Source organism: Haliotis rufescens, unplaced genomic scaffold, assembly GCF_023055435.1.
Source record: "Haliotis rufescens isolate VD_foot unplaced genomic scaffold, xgHalRufe1.0.p SCAF_2, whole genome shotgun sequence".
NCBI lineage: Eukaryota > Metazoa > Mollusca > Gastropoda > Lepetellida > Haliotidae > Haliotis > Haliotis rufescens.
Genome location: NW_025963890.1, coordinates 67,940,224 through 67,966,530, shown reverse-complemented (window position 1 = coordinate 67,966,530; position 26,307 = coordinate 67,940,224). Strand labels below are relative to the sequence as shown.

The 26,307-nt window shown below is 42.3% G+C and overlaps 1 protein-coding gene across 1 annotated transcript; it reads left to right on the top strand.

Moving 5' to 3' along the window:
* Positions 1 to 1,741: 1,741 nt before the first annotated feature.
* On the top strand, positions 1,742 to 25,960 carry LOC125382130. The gene is made up of 13 exons (XM_048400447.1): positions 1,742 to 1,899; positions 2,200 to 2,352; positions 5,227 to 5,306; positions 8,636 to 8,771; positions 13,682 to 13,810; positions 14,487 to 14,504; positions 15,816 to 16,042; positions 16,774 to 16,916; positions 18,678 to 18,817; positions 19,314 to 19,407; positions 20,323 to 20,488; positions 22,222 to 22,271; positions 25,815 to 25,960. Exons 1-12 carry the CDS (start codon positions 1,764 to 1,766, stop codon positions 22,231 to 22,233), a joined length of 1,434 nt encoding a protein of 477 aa, XP_048256404.1. The 5' UTR covers positions 1,742 to 1,763; the 3' UTR covers positions 22,234 to 22,271; positions 25,815 to 25,960.
* The last annotated feature ends 347 nt before the right edge of the window (positions 25,961 to 26,307 follow it).

The following is a 26,307-nucleotide window of genomic DNA, read 5'->3' as shown; positions in this document are numbered from 1 at the left end:
AGCATCTTTCCCCCGGCGTTTGAATAGAACTCCAACAGTTTTTTCACTTGAAAGGGTGAATCCCCATTTATTGCACCATTGATCTACTCCGTCCAGGGCTGACTGGAGTTTTTTTCTGATTTGTGAAATATCTCTGTGCTTTACCCATATTCCTCCGTCATCAGCGAACTTAGAAGTTTGGGTAGGAGAGTTGACATGGTCAAAAAGATCATTGATCATGATATTAAACAGGGTTGGGCTTATAATGCTGCCTTGTGGCGTGCCATTGTCCAGTGCCATAGGATCCGATCGATTGTTCCCTATTTTAACTGATAGCGACCTGTCTTGCAGGAAGCTGTCTATGAAGTTTGCCATGTTCCCTTCTACTCCATTTTGTGCTAGTTTTGAGAGGAGTCCGTCATGCCATACCATGTCGAAGGCTTTGCTGAAGTCCAGAAATACTGCGGCTAGGTATTGTCTGTTTAATTGAGCTTTTTTTATTTCATTTTCCAGTCTTAGAATATGATCTAGACACGAGTGTCCCTTCCTGAAGCCACTTTGGTCAGGTTTTATGTGGTTGCCAGTTTCAAGGTGATGCATGAGCCTTTTTGTAACCATGGCTTCCATGGCTTTGCTCATGTTTGAGGTGAGTGAGATCGGTCGATAAGAGTTTGGTAGGGCTTCGTCTTTCCCTTGCTTTAGCAGCGGGATAACCGCAGCATGTTTCCATGCTTTAGGGACTTCTCCTTTGGACCATATCGTGTTATACAACTCAGTGAGTAAGCCTTTGGTTTGATCGGGTAGGTTTTTCAATATCTTGTAGCTGGTTGTGTCAAGACCAGGTGCTGTGCCTTTTCTATGTTGTATCGCATCATCAAACTCTGTCACAGTAAATGGTATATTGTATACCAGATGCTTGCTTTGCGGCCGTTTTGAGATCTTAGGCATAAGCATTTTTTCCTGTTTGAATTCTTCGCTGCAATTTGTGTTGCTGCTGACAGATGAGAAGTGCTCGGCTAGAATGTTGGCCTTTTCTTTGACTGTATGGGCGTTGGCTAACTTGGGAATTTTTCGTGTGTTTACGCTTACCCCTGATTGCGTGTATTTTGCTCCAGACTGTTTTAGCATTTGTTTTCTCATTAAGGGATTTGCAAAAGGTCTGCCATGACTCTTTTTTAGAATCGTCTATGAGTTGTCTTACTTTTGTCCTGGCTGCTGGGACTTGGGCGAAGGCTGATTTATCCCTTTTTGACCTATTTAGGGCTCTCTCTCTGTACAATGTATTTGCTAATGTAGTGGGTTGGAGGGGCTGCTCGTCTTGGTCATCATGGAAGGGGATTACATGTCTCAAACGTAACTCAGTGTCACTTGGTTAATTGACTTCTCACGAATCAAAGGATTACCACCAGCGGAAGGATTACCACCACCGGAAGTGTATTGTCCGGATAAGAGAGACAGTTTTGAGTGCATTTCAGTGTTTTGTGTATGAAAATGACCGTCCGGTTCCGGAAACTGAATTTCCGGATATACGGGGAAATTTATATATATTAGTAATTATTTCGTTTTGAATGAAAATCGTCCGGGAACCGAGGTTTCCGTATATCTGAAGTCCGTATAAGCGGGGCATGACTGTATAAGCTGCATCTACTGGTTGAAATGCCTTACTTTGATAACACTAATTATGTTTAATGTGACCCAATCAACTATAACAACACCGAATGTATCCTGACCCACTTCTCATATAAGCTTTTGTGAAATTAGCCTCCATAACAGCTATTATGTGAATGCATCTGTTATTCGATAATCAACAAATTATAGACGAAAGCTCAGCACTGTGCTCTTCGGCTCCCACAGAAATGAAAGTTGTTCTCCTCGTTACTTTCCTTGCCTTTGTAACCAACGCCGCTGGAATTTTCCCAGGTATGGAGGCTTAATTGGCTTTCATTTGAATTGATTTATTTTGCACGAAATATGGAGAATCCTTGCAACATTTATTTATCGAAGCAATATATGCATGTTTAATTGTATTTTCAATGACCCTTCATACTTTAAATTACCAAATAGTATTGGCAGTGAGCTAAAGCAATGCTGAGATTTGTCATTTGTTAAAAAAACTGTTAGATTTATAACATGAGATTTTGCAATGTATATTTACTTTTATTGTAACTGAACTGGCTGTGACACTATGTTTATGTCATAAGGCCATGCTACTTTTATCAGGGTGCCCCGACGATTGGACACAGGTGAAGAGAAAGTGCTACAAGTTTGTGAACGAAGAAGTTAAAAGGGATAATGCATCTGCCACATGTGGAGACCGCTATGGTGCTACGCTGGCAACGATTCACAATAGGGAAGAGAATGTAGCCGTCCAAGGTATGTTGAAATGTGTATACATTTAGGCATGATACATAAGGCTGATGTTAGTGAAAATAGTGAGTGAAGTGGTATCAGTTGTGTCTGATAGGAGTTTTGCATCTGAGTAAATACAACAACCATGATAGTTTCCTATGCGGTGTGTTTGTTTGTTTGTTTGTTGTTTAACGCCGCACTCAGCAATATTGAAGCAATTTGTAACATACTATGGTACATATAATAATTTCAAAATTCCAACTGACATTGGTTTTGGTTGTATTTTTTCTTTAAGTATTTAGTAGTCATTAATTTGGCTTCTCTGGTACTGCCACAGTCATTTCAACTGTTTTGATCATAGTCAGTCATTGTGCTTTTAAACTTCTGATTGATAAATATTGTGATTCGACATCTCTGATAACCAATAAAAATCGCGTATTCCATGGAATCAATACGTCATGGCAATGATTCTCTATACAGTGTAGCCACAATGCCGTCAACAGGGTAACACATTTATTCGTTATCAAAGTACTCTTAAGTGGCACAAACATTCTCCAATGAACTTGCTCTCACGCTGCTCTGCACATGTACTCAACATGAACTTACAATCACGTTGTACATGATGGCCTTCATGAAGTTACACTTAATTTGTACGAACATACTTCTCATGAAAATAATCACCAGTTGTACATACATGTCCCTCATCAACTCACTATAAGGTTTGACATGAATGTCACTCATGAACAAACTCTCCAGCTTTACATACATGTCACTCATGAACTTACAATCAAGCTGTACATACATGTCCCCCATGAACCTCCTCTCAAGCTTTACATACATGTCACTCATCAACTTACTCTCAAGCTGTACATACATGTCACTCATGAACAAACTCTCCAGCTTTACATACATGTCACTCATGAACTTACAATCAAGCTTTACATACATGTCCCCCATGAACCTCCTCTCAAGCTTAACATACATGTCACTCATCAACTTACTCTCAAGCTGTACATACATGTCACTCATCAACTTACTATCAAGCTGTACATACATGTCACTCATGAACCTACAATCAAGCTGTACATACATGTCCCCCATGAACCTCCTCTCAAGCTTTACATACATGTCACTCATCAACTTACTCTCAAGCTGTACATACATGTCACTCATGAACAAACTCTCCAGCTTTACATACATGTCACTCATGAACTTACAATCAAGCTTTACATACATGTCCCCCATGAACCTCCTCTCAAGCTTTACATACATGTCACTCATCAACTTACTCTCAAGCTGTACATACATGTCACTCATCAACTTACTCTCAAGCTGTACATACATGTCACTCATGAACCTACAATCAAGCTGTACATACATGTCCCCCATGAACCTCCTCTCAAGCTTTACATACATGTCACTCATCAACTTACTCTCAAGCTGTACATATATGTCACTCATCAACTTACTCTCAAGCTGTACATACATGTCACTCATGAACCTACAATCAAGCTTTACATACATGTCCCCCATGAACCTCCTCTCAAGCTTTACATACATGTCACTCATCAACTTACTCTCAAGCTGTACATACATGTCACTCATGAACAAACTCTCCAGCTGTACATACATGTCACTCATGAACTTACAATCAAGCTTTACATACATGTCCCCCATGAACCTCCTCTCAAGCTTTACATACATGTCACTCATCAACTTACTCTCAAGCTGTACATACATGTCACTCATCAACTTACTCTCAAGCTGTACATACATGTCACTCATGAACCTACAATCAAGCTGTACATACATGTCCCCCATGAACCTCCTCTCAAGCTTTACATACATGTCACTCATCAACTTACTCTCAAGCTTTACATACATGTCACTTATGAACCTACAATCAAGCTTTACATACATGTCCCCCATGAACCTCCTCTCAAGCTTTACATACATGTCACTCATCAACTTACTCTCAAGCTGTACATACATGTCACTCATCAACTTACTCTCAAGCTGTACATACATGTCACTCATGAAGCTACAATCAAGCTGTACATACATGTCACTCATGAACCTCCTCTCAAGCTTTACATACATGTCACTCATCAACTTACTCTCAAGCTGTACATACATGTCACTCATCAACTTACTCTCAAGCTGTACATACATGTCACTCATCAACTTACTCTCAAGCTGTACATACATGTCACTCATGAACCTACAATCAAGCTGTACATACATGTCCCCCCATGAACCTTCTCTCAAGCTTTACATACATGTCACTCATCAACTTACTCTCAAGCTGTACATACATGTCACTCATCAACTTACTCTCAAGCTGTACATACATGTCACTCATGAACCTACAATCAAGCTGTACATACATGTCCCCCATGAACCTCCTCTCAAGCTTTACATACATGTCACTCATCAACTTACTCTCAAGCTGTACATACATGTCACTCATCAACTTACTCTCAAGCTGTACATACATGTCACTCATGAACCTACAATCAAGCTGTACATACATGTCACCAATGAACCTCCTCTCAAGCTTTACATACATGTCACTCATCAACTTACTCTCAAGCTGTACATACATGTCACTCATCAACTTACTCTCAAGCTGTACATACATGTCACTCATGAGAGTGAGTGAGTGAGTATGGTTTTACGCCGCTTTTAGCAATATTCCAGCAATATCACGGCGGGGGACACCAGAAATGGGCTTCACACATTGTACCCATGTCGGGAATCGAACCCGGGTCTTCGGCGTGACGAGCGAACGCTTTAACCACTCGGCTACCCGACCGCCCCTGTCACTCATGAACATACTCTCAATTTTTCATGCATCGCCCTTATGCAAAACCTTTATTTCATTGTTATTATTTCTAGATCTTATATATGGCCACAAGTATGCGTGGATCGGTCTGGATCGCAGAAATGGATACTTTCGTTGGGACGGCAGATATAAAGTAAGACAAATACATATCACGAACGTAATCTACTAAAGTAAGAGGTGAGGTTTGCTTGCTTGATTTTGATGTCTTTGTAGAAATCTTCCAGAAACAACAGGATGACGGACGCGCATAATTCTTTGAAGGAGAATGCCACATCTGTTCTTCAGCGCCGCTGGTGAACGCGTACCATAACTCTGCCTACGTTCCTTCTTTTTCACTGTCTGTGCTTGAGATCAACTTAAAAATACGCAAAGATATACTTTATGCACACCACTACAGAAATTACAGAAAAATGTCCATATAAGCGCACCTGAGAAGTGAAGACTTGATTAATTGAAATATGCCACTGGTCTCTTCAATCGCCGGATCAGATACATTTCAGGAAGCACTGCCTGACTTTGGTAGTTTATATACTCACAGCCAAAAGGTACGCGAATACCATACATGTTGTGTGAACCGACGCTCGTGAACGCATCACATGTGACGTCATGGATCTATGACACGATATTTGTCTCGTGCAGGAACTCACGCATACCATCATAAGAACAAGGACACGCCGTGGTAACACTTGACTGATTGTTAGATTTGTCATTAAGTGGTACACATTGTAAACATCTCTTCTTAAAATACATACTTCTCTCTATGTTTCTATTGTTAGCGTTTCTTTTGGCGGTGAGTATATATATTGCACTTATGTGCATAAGCGATGTTACTGGAAATTACATGTTCCTCAAAATGATATTATTTCTGACGTATTTTCAGGTTTATGACAGATTTATGACATTCAGATCAAGCACATGTTTAACACACACAAAAATATCATAATAAATGCCTTGTCTTAAATAAGCGTCATGTCTCTTAGCTCGCGGAAATTGATAATGTACCGCGAGTTCATTATGAATTTCGCTCGATCTCCCATTTAACGGGTACATCTCTCAAGCTAGCTGATACAGCATGCCAATTCCTCCTTCAGGTAAAACTGAATGTGGCTGAAACAGGGTTAATCCAATCTTGCACTATAACAGGTTTCACGTTAGAATTATATGATAAGTCCCCAGGGTGGGTCGTTGCCCAAACAGCTATCAAGAGTGAGTGAGTGAGTGAGTGAGTGAGGTTTTACGCCGCTTTTAGCAATATTCCAGCAATATCACGGCGGGGGACACCAGAAATGGGCTTCACACATTGTACCCATGTCGGGAATCGAACCCGGGTCTTCGGCGTGACGAGCGAACGCTTTAACCACTAGGCTACCCGACCGCCCCTTCCAGGTTAGACAAAGTCTTCATCAATCCATGCTTATTGTAAGAGGCGACTATCGGGATCGGGTGGTCAGGCTCGCTGAATTGGTTGATGCATGTCATTGTCCCCCGCCGCGCAAAAGCGGGGAGCGGGGGACATAGTATTCACGTCCGTCCGTACGTACGTCCGTACGTCCCACCTGTTTGTTGCCGCGATATCTCAAGAACTAAACACTGGATTGTCTTCATATTTGGAACTATGGTGTATATACAGACTCCGCAGACACCAGTCGGTTTTGGTGACCTTAACTTAATTTTCAAGGTAACAGCAGGGGAATCTGTTATTCGAGATGGAAAACAGTGTTGCTGCGATATCTCAAGAACTAATTTCTGGATTCCTTCAAGTTTGATGATATTTGCTTTTGGAGTACGACAAAAAGTTCCATGGAGGTATCTAACACAGAAAATAAAATTATTCAAAAGGAATAAAATATTTGAAAAAAACACATATCGCATAAGGCGGCGGGGGACATTTCGTCATTTTGTGACAAATACTTGTTGTATCCCAAATGAGTTGATCGATGATCATGCTATCAATCAACGGGTTGTCTGGTCCAGATTCGATTATTTACAGACCGCCGTTATATCGATGGGATGTTACTGCGGCGTTAAACAACAAACAAACAATCACATATAATTGTGTTGACTTGTTTTGGTAAGGTGCATCCAGCCGAAATATTGCTGAGTGCGGCGTTAACAAACAGACACATAAAAAGCTCAAGTATAACCATTTGAGCAATGTTAAGAAAAAGCCTTACTGTTATTGTTCTTTTCTGTCACCACGTGGAATATACACCAATGAATTCCTTTCTCCTTTCTGGAGAAGCCAATACACATTCCACGGTACTTTAGAAAAGCAACATGCTTACATATCTTTGACCATCTTCCCGAGGCAAGAGAGCTAACTGCTTTAAAAGTCCAGTTTCAACCCTTGCCGAACTAGGCTGGAATTCCTGGGCTCGATCGTAGCGTCACCTGTGGTTATGACGTGTTATGTCCCTTCTATGCCTCTCCTATGGACCAATCAGATTCCACCCCTCGTATCAGTTGCATTTGTTTCAAACAAAATAGCGGCACCCAGTCAAGACGATCTGATCGATAAACAAGATCTATATTTTGATGAAACATCACTCACATCGCGAAGAGCATCAAATCACGTGAGCACCTTGATTAAAAACATGGAAAATATCTGTTGACAAGGAGTTGGCGGTGCACATGCTTTGCAAATTCTGCAATAACTCCATAACAGCAGCCTAGTTAATAGTCAGTTCACTCTCTTGCTTCGGGAAGATGATCTTTGACATAACAGAAGAGTTATGCCAGCGTTAGTATGCATTAAATTTGACATTCACCACAAGGGAAGGTTCGCAATACTGCAGAAACAGTGACGTCATACATATTAATGACCACTGAGACGTCACACACTGGCATTGTAAAATATATTTTAGACGATAAACTTTACTATATAAAGCAAAACTATTCAAATGAAGTCGCCTGGCAGAAACAGTTAATAAGGTACATCCCTTCTATGCCTACTCGTTCAATAAACAACTAGCTAGCGAACCCAAAACGGTTAGATATTGGTGTTTCTGTAAATTAACATGAATGTAAATTACCCTGCTCAAAATAAATGGATATTTTAGCCAAATGTTTAAAAATATTCATACTTTTTCTAATGTTACTTCAGTGATGTTTTAACAATGTTTTATTATAAAACCGACATCACATGAAATAGATATCACCGCCCACCTTTTTTTTGTCACATTCAAAATACCTAGTACAGTAAACTACGTTCATAACGAACACGCTTATAACAAACTGACAGATATAACGAAATGTGTTTTGAACCCGTCCATTTGCTGTATATATACTTAAAACGAACTACGATTATAACGAACTAAAATTAGTGGCCCCTTTGAGTTCGTTATAACCGTAGTTTACTCTATATGCTATTTTGGATACAAGTCCGATTGATAATCTGTTTACTTCAAACAGAAAAAGTATATACATATTAAAACACGAAGTAGCAATTCTCATGTATTTTAGTTTCAGGTCCGTTTTCAAAACTGGGTGGGTTGGCAGTATCGTAAAGGAAAGGAATGCGTACAGATCGTCCAAACTGGCTATTGGCAACCCGCGCATTGCAATAAGCGCATCTCGTATGTATGTGGGAAAATAGTTGGTAAGCAACACACACACAAGGATTCATAAGGTGCATTTAGCCATGCAAATATATGATGATGCGCAAAATGAAACAAAATAATGCGACAAAACCCTTTCAGGTAGTGTCATGAGCAATTAAGAGGTCAGTAACTGGTGAATAGAATTTTGTTATTTCCGACAGACATCGTCACTCAAGACAAATTGATAACCTCGACAAACCCAAGATTTCTTTTCGAATAAACGCCTACCGAGTGAGTTGTCGTTTTCAGTAAGTATTTATTCAAGCTTTTTTTATTCAAGACCTCAGTAAAGCTTTCAAGATGTTTTGGGGTAGACATGTTGAGGACATTTCTAAATTTGACGCCCCAGTGACAAAATGGATTTCCGATGCAATTCCATATTTTGACTTGTACCATATGTTCCCATGTTTATTTTCACGTGAACAATTGACTTGCCTTTACATGTGTTTGTGACGGGCGCCACCGCATGGGCGGGATACACTAACACCTGGTATCAAAACAGTTTGATAGTGATAAAAAAAACCACATGATCATGATATAGTCGGAATCATACAATCGACTATAATTTTAGCAGATGTTTCTTATGGATATGGAAAGGATGTTGTCGCTTTCCCTCACTTGAACGTCTAAGAAGCTAGACAGTGGCAGAGCCTTAGGATATGCACCGTGTTTGTCCTTCAAGTAGTCTCCTAGCAACAGGATATACTGAACGCAGCCACCGACGTGCACGGCATGAATCAATGGTAAACGTGGTCACCGAAGAGCGTCCTACACAGCCAGTGTCCATTGAACGTTACCATCGTGAAGGAGTGCACACAGCTAGTATGAACCATCTACCACCGAGAAGCAGGGTGTACATTTTTTGAGTATAGCAATCAGGAAGCGGCATATACAGCAAGATTTTATTATTTGTGGCATCTGAGCAGCGGGGTATACAACGGTTGTGTGCAACATATAGCCATCAGGAAGCAGGATGTAAAGCAAGTCTGTGCTACATATAGCCAACGGGAAGCAGGATGTACAACCAGTCTGTGCTACATTTAGCCACCAGGAAGCAGGATGTACAGCAAGTCTGTGTTACATAAAGCCATCGGGAAGCAGGATGTACAGCAAGTCTGTGCTGCATTCACCCAACGGGAAACAGGATATACAGCCAGTCTGTGCTACATATAGCCATCAGGAAGCAGGATGTACAGCAAGTCTGTGCTACATATAGCCATCAGGAAGCAGGATATACAGCAAGTCTGTGCTACATATAGCCATCGGGAAGCAGGATGTACAGCAAGTCTGTGCTACATTTAGCCATCGGGAAGCAGGATATACAGCCAGTCTGTGCTACATATAGCCATCAGGAAGCAGGATATACAGCAAGTCTGTGCTACAAATAGCCATCAGGAAGCAGGATATACAGCAAGTCTGTGCTGCATAAAGTCATCGGGAAGCAGGATGTACAGCAAGTCTGTGCTACATATAGCCATCGGGAAGAAGGATATACAGCCAGTCTGTGCTCCATATAGCCATCAGGAAGCAGGATATACAGCAAGTCTGTGCTACAAATAGCCATCAGGAAGCAGGATATACAGCAAGTCTGTGCTACATATAGCCATCGGGAAGAAGGATATACAGCAAGTCTGTGCTACATATAGCCATCGGGAAGCAGGATATACAGCCAGTCTGTGCTACATATAGCCATCAGGAAGCAGGATATACAGCAAGTCTGTGCTACAAATAGCCATCAGGAAGCAGGATATACAGCAAGTCTGTGCTGCATAAAGTCATCGGGAAGCAGGATATACAGCAAGTCTGTGCTACATATAGCCATCGGGAAACAGGATATACAGCCAGTCTGTGCTACATATAGCCATCAGGAAGCAGGATGTACAGCAAGTCTGTGCTACATATAGCCAACGGGAAGCAGGATATACAGCCAGTCTGTGCTACATATAGCCAACGGGAAGCAGGATATACAGCCAGTTCTGTGCTACATATAGCCATCAGGAAGCAGGATGTACAGCAAGTCTGTGCTACATATAGCCATCGGGAAGCAGGATATACAGCAAGTCTGTGCTACATATTGCCATCGGGAAGCAGGATGTACAGCAAGTCTGTGCTACATTTTGCCATCGGGAAGCAGGATATATAGCCAGTCTGTGCTCCATATAGCCATCAGGAAGCAGGATATACAGCAAGTCTGTGCTACATATAGCCATCAGGAAGCAGGATATACAGCAAGTCTGTGCTGCATAAAGTCATCGGGAAGCAGGATGTACAGCAAGTCTGTGCTACATTTAGCCATCGGGAAGCAGGATGTACAGCAAGTCTGTGCTACATATAGCCATTAGGAAGCAGGATGTACAGCAAGTCTGTGCTACATAAAGTCATCGGGAAGCAGGATGTACAGCAAGTCTGTGCTACATAAAGTCATCGGGAAGCAGGATGTACAGCAAGTCTGTGCTACATATAGCCATTAGGAAACAGGATATACAGCAAGTCTGTGCTACATAAAGTCATCGGGAAGCAGGATGTACAGCAAGTCTGTGCTACATATAGCCATCAGGAAGCAGGATGTACAGCCAGTCTGTGCTACATATAGCCATCGGGAAGCAGGATGTACAGCAAGTCTGTGCTACATATAGCCATCGGGAAGCAGGATGTACAGCAAGTCTGTGCTACATATAGCCATCAGGAAGCAGGATGTACAGCAAGTCTGTGCTACATATAGCCATCAGGAAGCAGGATGTACAGCAAGTCTGTGCTACATATAGCCATCAGGAAGCAGGATGTACAGCAAGTCTGTGCTACATATAGCCATCGGGAAGCAGGATGTACAGCAAGTTTGTGCTGCATATAGCCATCAGGAAGCAGGATATACAGCAAGTCTGTGCTACATATAGCCATCGGGAGGCAGGATATACAGCAAGTCTGTGCTACATTTACCCATCGGGAAGCAGGATATACAGCAAGTCTGTGCTACATATAGCCATCGGGAAACAGGATATACAGCCAGTCTGTGCTACATATAGCCATCAGGAAGCAGGATGTACAGCAAGTCTGTGCTACATATAGCCATCGGGAAACAGGATATACAGCCAGTCTGTGCTACATATAGCCATCAGGAAGCAGGATGTACAGCAAGTCTGTGCTACATATAGCCAACGGGAAGCAGGATATACAGCCAGTCTGTGCTACATATAGCCATCGGGAAGCAGGATATACAGCCAGTCTGTGCTACATATAGCCATCAGGAAGCAGGATGTACAGCAAGTCTGTGCTACATATAGCCATCGGGAAGCAGGATATACAGCAAGTCTGTGCTACATATAGCCATTAGGAAGCAGGATGTACAGCCAGTCTGTGCTACATAAAGTCATCGGGAAGCAGGATGTACAGCCAGTCTGTGCTACATAAAGTCATCGGGAAGCAGGATATACAGCAAGTCTGTGCTACATATAGCCATTAGGAAGCAGGATGTACAGCAAGTCTGTGCTACATATAGCCATCGGGAAACAGGATATACAGCAAGTCTGTGCTACATAAAGTCATCGGGAAGCAGGATGTACAGCAAGTCTGTGCTACATATAGCCATCAGGAAGCAGGATGTACAGCCAGTCTGTGCTACATAAAGTCATCAGGAAGCAGGATGTACAGCATGCCTGTGCTACATACCATCTTGCGTCATGATGAACGGACATGTGACATGTGTTTGGATCAGCTACCCAACGACATCCAGGTGGTCGACAACATTCCACCACTCAGCGAGACCACAGGTTTCTCCTGACTGCAGCGAGACGTCATCACTTGTTGACTACCTCCACACCTGCGGAATGCCACTGGCGTTAACGTTTCTACTCAGACAACGCGTAACCGTCTCCGTGAGGCATGGTGACGGTGGTCATGTATCCGCACGCCACTCACCCGACATCACAGGCAGGCACGTTTGGATTGTGCTGAAGAATGCGCCAATTGCAATGACCGGGACTTGGCTCCATACTGTTCACTGATGAATCGAAATTCTGTCTAGACTTCACTGATCGTCATACCCGAGTGTAGCGAAGAAACATTTCAGGATTCCAACGTAGCCAAACATGATTGCTATGGATTGGGCTCAGTCATCTTTGGGGTGGGCTCAGTAGAGCTGGAAAAACCGTATGCTGGTCCAATCGGTCCAGACGTCACCCTCATTGACGATAACGCAGGACCTCCTCGTGCCAGGGTCGTTGATGCCTACTGAGAGCTGGAGACCATTGTCCAGACGGAGTGACAAGCCCGGTTACCAGACATCACCCCAATCGAACGCATGTTGGATGCAGATCGCCCTCTCATGACGCCCTGTCCTTCCGGAAACTTTACAGGAACTCGACAATACTTTTACTGAAGAGTTGAACAATTTTCCCTTGGCAACGATCTGGAAACTTATTGGGAACATGAGACGACGGTGCCAGGCTGTGATCGCAACACGTGGATGACAAACACGTTACTGACAAATGTTTTTGGACAATACATTCGGGATTTTTTTACGTTTCAGTTTTGGTAAGACTTTCATTTTGACGGATGATTTGACTGATTATTGGCCACAAGTTGACTGTTGGGATTTTGTACATGACAACGGACTTTTGTTCATTAAACATGTCTTTATATTGTCTTTGGCTGTTTCAACAGATGCATACAATTTAACGTGATACCTTTTAAAGCGATGATCTTGAGCAAACCTTTACTAGTATAATATAGTGATTTGTGATTTCATGATCCATTTAAGTTAGCTACTAAGATAACGTTTTGTTTCTGTCTGTTTATTAGGATTGTCGTGCAAGGTTAGTACTTATAACATATGTGCAGTTTTAATTTGCATTTTCCTCTTGATAATGTCATGTCAATAAAGTGAATATGTTAATACACGGTGCTATTTCAGATTGTGAACCTGGATGGTTTGGAGATGAATGTGAGCGCCAGTGTCACTGCTACCTGGGCCATGACTGTAATGACGAACCTTGTCCGTATGGATGTGAGCCGGGGTGGAATGGAGAAATGTGTGACACGCGTGAGTAATAAGTAAATACATACGACCCCATGCAAAGTCGAATCGCAAAGTGTCGCTTCTGGTTTTACAGAGACGATTGCTGGACATTGTTTCATACCAAGGGAACGCATTTCACACTTTTCGGATTGACTAACGTGGTAGTGTACATTCGTCACCAGTCGCCCCTTTCCGTAACCTGCAAGAAGACTCGTCCCCCTATCGATGTCCCGACGTGCTTTAAATTGCATCTGAAATTTATATAATATATGGGGAAATATATGTGAACCATTACGCAACGAGTTGACAATTGTTTTATGTATGCCCGTTTGCGCTAAGACGGAACCCGGTCGCAAAAATGGCGTTGTGTATAAACCTGGGGAAATAAAATGCTTGTCGTTAGAAGAGCCGTTCACTCATGTCAAAGCTTTTGTGAAATTGCCGCAGGTCATATATGTTTACATTTTAAAGGAAACCATGGTAACCAAATAGTGGGTGTGGCCAACCCAAATACCTCAATCGAGTTGAACTGACACTTACACTGTCAGATACATGACTGATTATAAGATTAGTTCACAAAATGAATTGGAAACAGTTTAACATTTTGAAATTGTAGTTTGAATTTTCAAACATATTCAAGTATCTAGTGTTTTTTTCTTTCTTGCACTTAAATTATACTGATACTTGTACTCATTTCCAGACTACCGAAAGCCTAAAGGTAAGAATAACTTTTTATTCGTATCGACCGCCTCCGTGGTCTAGTGGTAGAGCGTCCGCCCGGAGAGCGGAAGGTCCGGGGCTCGATACCCGGCCGCGTCATACCAAAAGACGTTAAAAGATGGTACTTGTTGTTACCCTGTCTGGCGCTCGGCATTAAGGGGCTAAAACAAGGACTGCTCGGCTCGGAGTCAGTATACTGTGTCTGTGTGGGGTATTCATGTTAAACTGCGGCATGGTATCTCAGTGAGCTAGCACTATAAATCGGCATCATTCCGGACTAGTACAAGCAGCCACACAAACACACATACGTACATGCACGTCGCTATATATAAGTGCAATAATCTTTGACGCGACGTTAAACCCCAATTCACCTTACCTTTTATTCGTATCCATCGCATATGTAAACGAATGCTCACACCCTAATTTATTGTGGTTACTCAGAACGCTCCGTCGCTTTCTGCATCTCATGGCCATGTCTATGGAATATTCAGTCACTTAATGGAATCGGCGGGGTGGTTTTATGACATGGTGTACCCTGTATTATTACTTGCCCGTGAAGAGATCACCCGTTTAATAAACATACTGCTGTATTACACATTGTGTAATACCAAAACGCGTGCTTATGTACTCTCGGAACACGTTTCACAAATTTTGAAAGCTCTCAACATCCCTTGGCTTATTCAACGACATTGCGTGTGGAGATGATATATCACTGAGAGGAGCTTATGCACACTCTATGACCCCAGCAACCTTGTTGCTAGGTTGACGTCACAAGGCATTGTTTCGCCTAAAGGATCTTGCAACAAAATTCCACAAATTACGGGTATTGTGACGTGATTGTAAACTTTGAGGTGCAAGGCCCCGTTCCACAAGGCGATTGTACGGTAGCGCGACGACAGTCGTTGGTCTAAGTTAACGTATATGAGTTGCGATAACCTTAACGCTACGATAATTTAGTGGAACGGACGCCTGAATTCTAAAGGTGGACTGTTGTCTGGTATTAAATTCATACGTTTCAACTTTTGACGTGTTTGAAGTATTACTGTGTTAAACTCAATTGGATTATGCCGTGGATCGTGTAGGTGTCAGCCTATTCACACTCAACATTATAATTCTAAAAACGTTATAAATGGCCAGTAATAAATAAAATACTAAACTCGCTCCCGTGTAAAACCAATTTTATGAAACTCGTGAATAGTTGTGGTATCTGACTCGCTTTCGCTCGTCAGATACCACAACTATTCACTCGTTTCATAAAATACGTATTACACGGGAGCTCGTTTAGTATTCTATATTTACGTGATTGCAGTGACATTCTACTGTATGAAAACAAGGGGAGGAGGCTACAGTCTGAGGGTTTTCTTTGACCGGTATGTTGACCTCTACCAGAGAATCGGAGCTGTAAACGCTGAAGGAGACATCAGTCCCAGCTGTAGCAACGATAGATTTAGAAGGACCGGTGTTCGTGATATACATTTAAATGTTCAGATTCCAAGAGTGTCAGGAGCACTGAAACCAGATTGTCCTGCAGAAACAGTAAGTATGTAATGCTTATCATACTTTGTTGGCATATGTGTGTTATTCCATAGCGTGTTTGTTTGTTTTGTTTGTTTGTTGTTTTACGCCGCACTCAGCAATATTCCAGCTTTATGGCGGCGGTCTGAAAATCGAGTCTGGATTAGACAATCCAGTGATTTATATCATGAGCATGAGCATGATACGATGACATGCATTAACCAAGTCAGCGAGTCTGACCACCCGATCCCGTTAGTCGCCTCTTCCGACAAGCATAGCCGCCTATTACAGGTAAGCTTGGTTTGCTCTAGACCTATTCTACCCCGGATCTTCATGGGTCTCCACAGCGTGTGTACTTGCACCAACTTGAGTGAGAGAGTTGGGTTTAACGCCGCTTTTAACAGTATTCCAGTTATATCACGGCGTGTCAGCTTAATGTGGGAGCAAAGCCCGAAGTGATGCAGGTCTCAGACGTTTACCATTTGGGTGAAACCCACGAGCAGAGGTATGGTGCTGACAAACCTAGAAACATAATCGGGGCGAACCGGGATTCGAATTCACAATCATAGGTTTCTGGCGTGTCCAAGGGACGCAACTCCTCACAGCGAATCGCGGCGCCTCAAACGACCGGGCCCCCCGTGCCCCCACACCAACTTGAATACCAATGCCGGGAAATTAGGGACACATCGTCAAGGGTAGATGTAACTATACCTTCACATTCATTGTAGTTATATTTGTTCACACAACACTAGGTTGCTGATGGGATCCTGCGATGGACGTTCAGACTTCAGAAGAAAGAAGGTATAGAATCAGTTGAAGATGAGGAACTTCAAGTCCAGTGTGATCTGTCTGAAGCTGATGCTGCATATGATTCCGAGCGTGTCGTGATGGAAGAGTAAGTTTTATAAACACGATCGAATCAAATTTTATTTTTATTGGCCAGCAAATAGCATCGAAAGCTGTAAAAGAAATACACAGTAAGCATTTTTGTAACTAACCACGGTGACAGAACAAGTTATCGAAGGGAACAGCTTTCTTATTATTTGGGGGGGGGGGGGGGGGGGGGGGGGACATTCTGTTGTATGTGTAGCTGTTGAACGGGGGACATTCTGTTGTATGTAGAGCTGTTGAACGAGGGACATTCTGTTGTATGTGTAGCTGTTGAACGGGGGACATTCTGTTGTATGTAGAGCTGTTGAACGAGGGACATTCTGTTGTATGTGTAGCTGGGGAATGGGGAACATTCTGTTGTATGTGTAGCTGTTGAACGGGGGACATTCTGTTGTATGTAGAGCTGTTGAACGAGGGACATTCTGTTGTATGTGTAGCTGTTGAACGGGGGACATTCTGTTGTATGTAGAGCTGTTGAACGAGGGACATTCTGTTGTATGTGTAGCTGTTGAACGGGGGACATTCTGTTGTATGTAGAGCTGTTGAACGAGGGACATTCTGTTGTATGTGTAGCTGGGGAATGGGGAACATTCTGTTGTATGTGTAGCTGTTGAACGGGGGACATTCTGTTGTATGTAGAGCTGTTGAACGAGGGACATTCTGTTGTATGTGTAGCTGTTGAACGGGGGACATTCTGTTGTATGTAGAGCTGTTGAACGAGGGACATTCTGTTGTATGTGTAGCTGGGGAATGGGGAACATTCTGTTGTATGTGTAGCTGTTGAACGGGGGACATTCTGTTGTATGTAGAGCTGTTGAACGAGGGACATTCTGTTGTATGTGTAGCTGTTGAACGGGGAACATTCTGTTGTATGTATAGCTGTTGAACGAGGGACATTCTGTTGTATGTAGAGCTGTTGAACGAGGGACATTCTGTTGTATGTGTAGCTGGGGAACGGGGGACATTCTGTTGTATGTGTAGCTGGGGAATGGGGAACATTCTGTTGTATGTATAGCTGTTGAACGGGGAATATTCTGTTGTATGTATAGCTGTTGAACGGGGGACATTCTGTTGTATGTGTAGCTGTTGAACGGGGAATATTCTGTTGTATGTGTAGCTGGGGAACGGGAACATTCCCCTGAACGGAGGAGATTCCAATTTGTAATAAATTGTATTCTTAGTTGATGAAGGGGCACGGGTGGCACAGTCGTCTAAGGCGCCGCGATTCGCTGTGCAGAGTTGCGTCCCTTGGGCACGCCAGAAACCTATGATTGTGGGTTCGAATCCCGGGTTGCCCCGATTATGTTTCTAGGTTTGTCAGCACCATACCCGTGCTCGTGGGTTTCGCCGAAGTGGTTAACGTCTAAGACCTGCATCACTTCGGGCTTTCCTCCCACATTAAGCTGACACGCCGTGATATAACTGGAATACTGTTCAAAGCGGCGTTAAACCCGACTCACTCCCTCACTCTTATTATTTGGTCCTGAACATACTTTTTTGTTTGCGAAAGATCCCAGGTTCGCGATTAGCTTGGGTGGTTGGACACACACTCTGTTGAATGATCTGTTGATAAATGCCCATTCAATGATAACAGCGAAGTTGCTTCTTTCTGAAGAAATTCCAAAGACGTTACGTCAAAGACCAATGTAGCAGGTCGTAGATACTACCCGATTGGTTGAACAGTTCACATGGATTAAAACAAATAATTGCATTTTCTAAATGCTGCTTTGTGCAGGAATGTTTAATTAACTGTTATTTGTTTCAGGAATCGTGAGATTCCCTTAACGACTGCCACACAGAGTAGAGTCAATGTACGGACATACCTAGCTCATCCTGGAACTCTGGAACCGGTGACAAACCTCGCCCTTGGTGCTCCTGTCAGACTGGTGGTCACGCTTCCTGAAGGTTAAACGAGATCGAACATGCACTTGTTCCTGGAAATATATAGGAGTCACTGTTTGGATTGTTACCATAATCAGCCTTTCTGGACGTCCGCTTTAGGACGATGTGTTCTCCTGATGTGCTACTGTACATGACGATAACGATGATTTGTATAATGACGTAACACTTAGTCCTCTTGGGTAGATTCCACGAGCTGTCAGCAGCCCTGGAGTCTGACTCGGCAACTGCTGCAAACGTAGTTGTGATCTTCAACCTAGTATGCATGGACAAACTCAAATCTGGAAGAGGTCTTCGAAAGCAAGACTGGTTCAGGGAGCTCTTGGTTAAAACGAAATGATTTATTCAGGAAAAATTCTATTTGTTTCAATTTCCACGGTAAGGTCATGTCTATCTGTTGAAGATACTGACAGATGTCAGGTATGAATCTTGGGACATGTATATTTGTCGTCTGTCTCTATCTGTCATTCTTCAACTGAACATGTCCATCTTTTGGTATCAGGGGATGATCTTGTCCACCCGTTCTTTTATCCCCGGTCCTGTCAAGCTTCATCGCCAGATGGGAAGGTTTCTTTTCAAATGACCAATTCCAATGGGTCAGTACATAATTACTCTCAAATGCTGCACTTGTTATGCCTTCTAATGAAAAGCACTTTCATGAACAAAACGTCATATGTTACCCAGGCAACAGAAAAACTCTTTCATGAACAAAACGTCATATGTTACCCAGGCAACAGAAAAACACTTTCATGAACAAAACGTCATATGTTACCCAGGTAACAGATAGCACTTTCATGAACAAAACGTCATATGTTACCCAGGCAACAGAAAAGCACTTTCATGAACAAAACGTCATATGTTACCCAGGCAACAGAAAAGCACTTTCATGAACAAAATGTCATATGTTACCCAGGCAACAGTAAAAGCACTTTCATGAACAAAACGTCATATGTTACCCAGGCAACAGAAAAGCACTTTCATGAACAAAATGTCATATGTTACCCAGGCAACAGTAAAAGCACTTTCATGAACAAAACGTCATATGTTACCCAGGCAACACAAGCTTCCTTACTACAGACCTAATGAAGCATCCATTTAGTATGTTTTCTATGATTTGAACAAATGCCTGTATGTGTAAAGGTCTCTAATAGCCAATATCCACCTTCATTATAACTTTGGGAGCGGTCGGGTAGCCAAGTGGTTAAAGCGTTCGCTTGTCACGCCGAAGACCTGGGTTCAAATCCCGACATTGGTACAATGTGTGAAGCCCATTTCTGGTGGCCCCCGCCATGATGTTGCTGGAATATTGCTAAAAGCGGCGTAAAACCAGACTCACTCACTCACTTGTGTGATCCTAAGACTTTTGCGCTGTATTATCTTAACAAATTCTGACGAGGACATTCAAGGTCGTGTGGACGTATACACGTGTAAGGTGAGCTACAGTGTTTAATGAAGATGGTATTTCTTGTCCCTCAGTATCTACATCTACTAATCTTGTGCATCTATTTCAGCTGTCCTCGAAATGAATACGAAACCTTTTTGGGAAAAATGGACAAGGCCTCGGGTGTGATCCAGTCGGACATGTTCAAAATGTTTCGGCTGTGGGGATACACCGACGTGGTATTCAGTTGTACTCTGGTAGTACCAAGATTAACTCGTCTAAAATATCAGAAACCGGTTAGTGTTTGTTTTTACTTACACTTCTGAGTGAATGAATGTTGTTATACGTTGTGTGTATGTATGTTTGTATCATTTCATAACGCTAAATGGGAACAGATTCCGACCTCAATCGTTCTTAAATATGTATAATATATTCAATACAGATCCTCCATCCTCTTCCGTCGGGAAGCCTAAAGCGTTCGCTCGTCACGCCGAAGACCCGGGTTCTATTCCCGACATGTGTACAATGTGTGAAACCCATTTCTTGTGTCCCCCGCCGGGATATTGCTGGAATATTGCAAAAAGCGGCGTAAAATCAAATTCACTCACTCACTCCATCCTCTATATTTTCTAAATAATATATGCTCTACAAAAACATAAACGTTACATAAAGTTTCAGTTCTCTCTCATTCAATGAAAAAATATGGTTCCATCAAACACATAATGATAATGTCTACAGCGACTGTCCAGCTCATGTCTCAGCAACAACAGATCGCATTCGCCTCAGAGGCCCTTGAGTAGGGTACGTTACGTCGGCTGTACACCCTTGCTCTTCCATCTGCCTTCATATCCGATAGGGGGCACGGGTGGCCCAGTAATCTAAGGCGCCGCGATTCGCTGTGCAGAGTTGCGTCCCTTGGACACGCCAGAAATCTATGATTGTGGGTTCGAATCCCGGTTCGCCCCGATTATGTTTCTAGGTTTGTCAGCGCCATACCCGTGCTCGTGGGTTTCACCGAAATGGTAAACGTCTGATACCTGCATCACTACGGGCTTTCCTTCCACATTAAGCTGACACGCCGTGATATAACTGGAATACTGTTAAAAGCGGCGTTAAACCCAACTCACCCACTCACTCACTCACTCACTCATAGCAGATAACGTGACTCTTCACCTTACAGGATTCTCTTCCACCACATCCATTGCCAAACATGGTATCGATAACTGTAGACGTTCAGTGTGGTGAAGTTTTCAGGATGTAACATTTGCGAGATCCCACATTTCCTCTTGTCAGTAATGTGATGGGCAGTACTGCTAGTTGTGAAGCGATCACTAAGGTGTGGGCGTATAATGTAGCGGTCCTGTGTAACGTTTCTGACCCAAGCCTGTCAAAGGCACTTACGGTTGTATCGCACTCATGACCTGTTGATTGACAATCACTTGACATATTCATGGCTCTTGCTATTACCGGCTGGGCCAGCTCTGCCTCTGGACGTCTGATGACACTGTGATGCTGGTCTTGTGTCGGCCTTGGCAGTTTTTACCTGTCAGGGTCAGGACATGAGCCTACGTCAGGATGGAAATACTGTCAATATGATAGCCCCGGCAGTGGATGTACATGGGAAATAGCACCACACGTTGCACGTAAATGCGGAAATCATTAAAGGTTCCTTGTCATTGCGTTGTGGCGGTTTCCGCTGGTTTCTGACCATTGAACCTTTTATTGTTGATTCAGCCCATGTGTATATATACCATGGCAATAATTTACAGTTAGCTAATTTGTAGCCTAATGACTCTTTTTTAAGAGTATAGTCACACAACATCCTCCTGTATTACCATGTTCGAGTACAACGACTGATGCGAGTACAACGACTGATGTTCGGAAAATATGTGGGGGGTGGAGGATGAGACTGGAAGGGGGGGGGGGGGGGGGGGGGGGGGGTTTAAATAATATCAGGATGTCATACAGTAAACCATATCCTGTCATTCATTATGTCATTTAATGCTTTCATGTATTCTTTCTTCAACAGAGTTGTTCCTAGTAATGAAGGACAACGCGGATGAAAGGTCAACTGCAAAGGTCAGTGTAGAGTGAGAACACAAATGTCAATCATTGCAAACTAGAGGTAGTCAATAAACCAATCTTCATGTCCCAGTGCGGTTGTTACCGCGAGTATGGACGGGTTTCTGGCAGTCAGTGATATGCGGACTATATGCTCATAAATAACTTCAAAAAATACACGAGGAGTGTGTAAAAGCAGGGGAGCCTCCAAAATGGGTTTCATTAAATTAAAGCAAAGGGCAGTCATGAAGTTTTTTAAGTTTGAAAGGTGTACTGCGAATATAGGCCAATTACTCCTCTCGGAACGCGACTGTAACTCGGTAAACTGGACAGGTAGAGAGTCCCTCAAAGATCAACCATGGTCAGGAAGACCCTCCAAGTTAACAAATCCTGAAATGATAGCTGCCGTGGAAACGAGCATAACGAATGATCGACGGATATAGGTTGTGGAATGCAAGATTTCAGTGGGTAGCATTGAAAACACCATTCATCACATCTTGGTATGTATAAAAAGGCGATAGGATGGGTACCAAGAAAACTGCAAGATCTCCACCAGAGATGGAACGCAGCCAAGAAATCCTAGAACTCTGATAAAAGAAGATTTATATCAAGTTTTGTGACGTGATAAAACGTGGGTTTATCAGTGGGATACAGAGGCCAAAATTGAATCAATGCAATCTCCGGCACCCAAGAAGTATCTGACTTAACTCTCACCTCTGAAGTTCACAAGTCGTACAGGCTGCTGTAAGGCTGTCACCAGTTAAATAATTCCCTCACAGCTACAAGACCTAGCTACAAGTGACTATTTAGTCTTTCGACAAAATTTTGAAGACGTTGATACCTTGAAGTCTGCTGTTTAGGACTAATCTGGGGATAATCAGAAAGTCCAAAAATAAAGAAATATTGACAAAAAGAACTCAATTCAACTTTTTTGAAGGCCCCACGTAATACATACCAAAACTAATCTTCAATATAAACTAGATGCAGATATGTCAACCTATCTTCAATATGAACTGTAAGAAATACATACTTCACCGATCCGGTGGAAATACGTAAACCGATCATTGTAATAAGCAAGGGTTAGTAAATACTTAAACCAATCTTCATGTTGAACCAGTGGTAATAAATACTTCAACAAATCTTCATGAGAAACTAGAGGTAATAATTGCTACAACCAATCTTCATGAGAAACTAGAGGTAATAAATACTTCAAAAATCTTCATGAGAAACTAGGGGTAATAAATGCTTCAATCTATCTCCATGATAAAGTAGAGGTAATAAATGCTTCAATCTATCGCCATGATAAACTTGAGGTAATAAATGCTTCAATCTATCTCCATGAGAAACTGGAGGTGATAAATGCTTCAATATATCTCCATGATAAACTAGTGGTAATAAATACTTAAACCAAACTTCATTATTCACAAGAAGTAATAAATACTAAAACCAGTCTTCAAGGTAAACTAAAAATAATAAATGCTTTAACCTTTCTTCATGATAAACTAGAGGTAATGAATCCTTAAACCTCTCTTCATGATAGAGAAGTAAATAATACGTTGTTATATGGCAGTGTAATTAATGGTTGGACAATGTAACCGTGTTACATTGTTTTCTAACGCTCATTGCATTGTATTTGGGCAGTGATTATTCGTCAGGAATGTAGTGCCATTTAATGTAAGCAGTCGTCAGGAAGTTACTATATTTAGATACAAGTGTGATGTGTAAACGTCCGGTTACCGCGAACGGTGATAGTATGTTATAGAAACACGTGGAATGTTCCAGTGCAGCTAGACTGGTGAGGGCACATTGGAGATATTTCCAGTAGCTAGTTGGACTATATACATTTATATTGTTGGACAAGAGCGTGTTTAGATGTCTTTCACACTTTTCATCACATCAAGATGTGTGGATTATCCATCTCCCGTTATTCCCTGCCTAGGACAATCTCGGAAGCTTGACCACTGTCGCCGCTTGGTTAATATACTGTCATAACTGACTTTTACTGTCACCACTGTATTTTTCTATTTGGTGCTGTCCACTGTAATCGTATTATATACCGCCATTGAATATTGGACAACAATTCTATTTTTTACTACCATTGTAATTGCTGTCCATAAATTTGAATTGATTTGTAAACTTAGTGTATTTTATAATACATTTGTTAACTGTTTACCATTTGTTGGTTGTTGGTTGGTTTCCTCAGAGACCATATCTATTATATGGTCTCGGGGGGGGGGGGGGGGGCACGGGTGGCCCAGTCGTCTAAGGCGCCGCGATTCGCTGTGCAGAGTTGCGTCCCCTGGACACACCAGAAACCTATGATTGCGGGTTCGGGTTCGAATCCCGGTTCACCCCGATTATGTTTCTAGGTTTGTCAGCACCATACCCGTGCTCGTGGGTTTCACCGAAGTGGTAAACGTCTGAGACCTGCATCACTTCGGGCTTTGCTCCCACATGAAGCTGACATGCCGTGATATAACTGGAATACTGTTAAAAGCGGCGTTAAACCCAACCTACTCACTCACTATGGTCTCTGGTTTCACAGTCAGTTATTTTACGTGCAGATTTCTGGGTTAACATATTGTTTCAATTTGCTGATCGACACGTAACAACGTAAATCAAACTTCACTATCCATAAGATGTAAAAGGTGAGGTGAGGTGCAATGGGTTTAACGTCGCGTTCGAGATTAGTAGACTTACATATCGTGCGTGCGTGCGTGGCTGCTTGTACTAGTCCGGACTCATGCTGATTATAGTGCTAGCCCACAGTTTAGTGAGTGAGTGAGTGATGATGGTTTTACGCCGTTTTTAGCAATATTCCATCAATATCCCGGCGGGGAACACCAGAAATGGGCTTCACACACTGTGCCGATGTGGGTAACCGAAGCCGGGATTTCAGCGTGACGAGCGGACGCATAAACCACTAGGCTACCCCACCGCCCCTGTTTAACATGTATACCCGACTCAGACACAGTATACTGACTTAGAGGCAACCAGTGCTTGTTTGAGCCCCTTAATGCCGATCGCCAGGCAAGGTAACAACAAGTTCCATCTTTTAACGTCTTTGGTATTACGCGATTTCGATCTCACGACCTTCCGTTCTCCGGGCAGACGCTACCCACTTAACCACGGAGGCGGTCACTCTAGAGGTATTAAATATGTAAACCAGTCTTAACGATAAACTTGAGGTTGTAAATACTTACATAAAAAACGTCAACGCCAGGGAAAAACCAGTCTCGATTATCCACAGATTTAATTCGGCGTAAACGCAAAATAGCGGGGAAAAGCAATCTACCTTGTAAGAAAAAAGTGAGAGATACTTAAACCTATCTTCATAATCAACCAAAGGTAATAATACGTAAACCAATCTTCATTATAAACTAGAGAAAATTAATACAAAAACAAATCTTCATGATAAACTAGAGGTAAAAAATACTTCAATCTATCTTAATGATAAACGGGAGGTTATAAATACGAAACCAAACATTTTAACATATTTTGAAATAGAGGTATTTTCTTATGTTCATTCGTTCATTTCTGTCTCATGTGCATTTATTCCAGATCATACCACCGACTCATGGACTGCAGCCAATCAACAAACCATATGTTAACACTCGGTTGATACACCAGCCAATCAAGAACCTGGATGAAGTTCAATCCTCACATGTTTATAACAAAATCTTTTCACTTGAAATAAACAAAAGCAAACAAAACATAAAACGGTTCTTGTTTTCACTGCTTTCACAGCCGCATGTCCTTGTTCAATGGCAAAGCAATATGACAATCTTACTATTTTAATGTGGGCGAACTTTGGAGTCGAATTCACAACAAGGGCAATAATTCTGTACAGATCTCGGTAACTTCCACCTGTAGGAATGAGAAGTGTTCACGATATATACCACTATACAATTCCCACTCAGTTGTGTCTTCCACCGCCCGCCTATTTCTGAATTGTACAGCAGCAGCAGTGGTAGTAGTGGACGCATTAGCAGTTGAGGTAGTGGCAGTGGTGACAATAGCAGCTACTAGTAGTAGTAGTAGTAGTAGTAGTAGT

Coding starts and splice junctions, on each gene's coding strand:
- LOC125382130 (XM_048400447.1), top strand. CDS start 1,764: ATGCATCTGTTATTCGATAATCAACAAATTATAGACGAAAGCTCAGCA. Junction 5,307..8,635: donor GTTGGGACGGCAGATATAAA/GTAAGACAAATA, acceptor CATGTATTTTAG/TTTCAGGTCCGTTTTCAAAA. Junction 19,408..20,322: donor CAAATGACCAATTCCAATGG/GTCAGTACATAA, acceptor CATCTATTTCAG/CTGTCCTCGAAATGAATACG.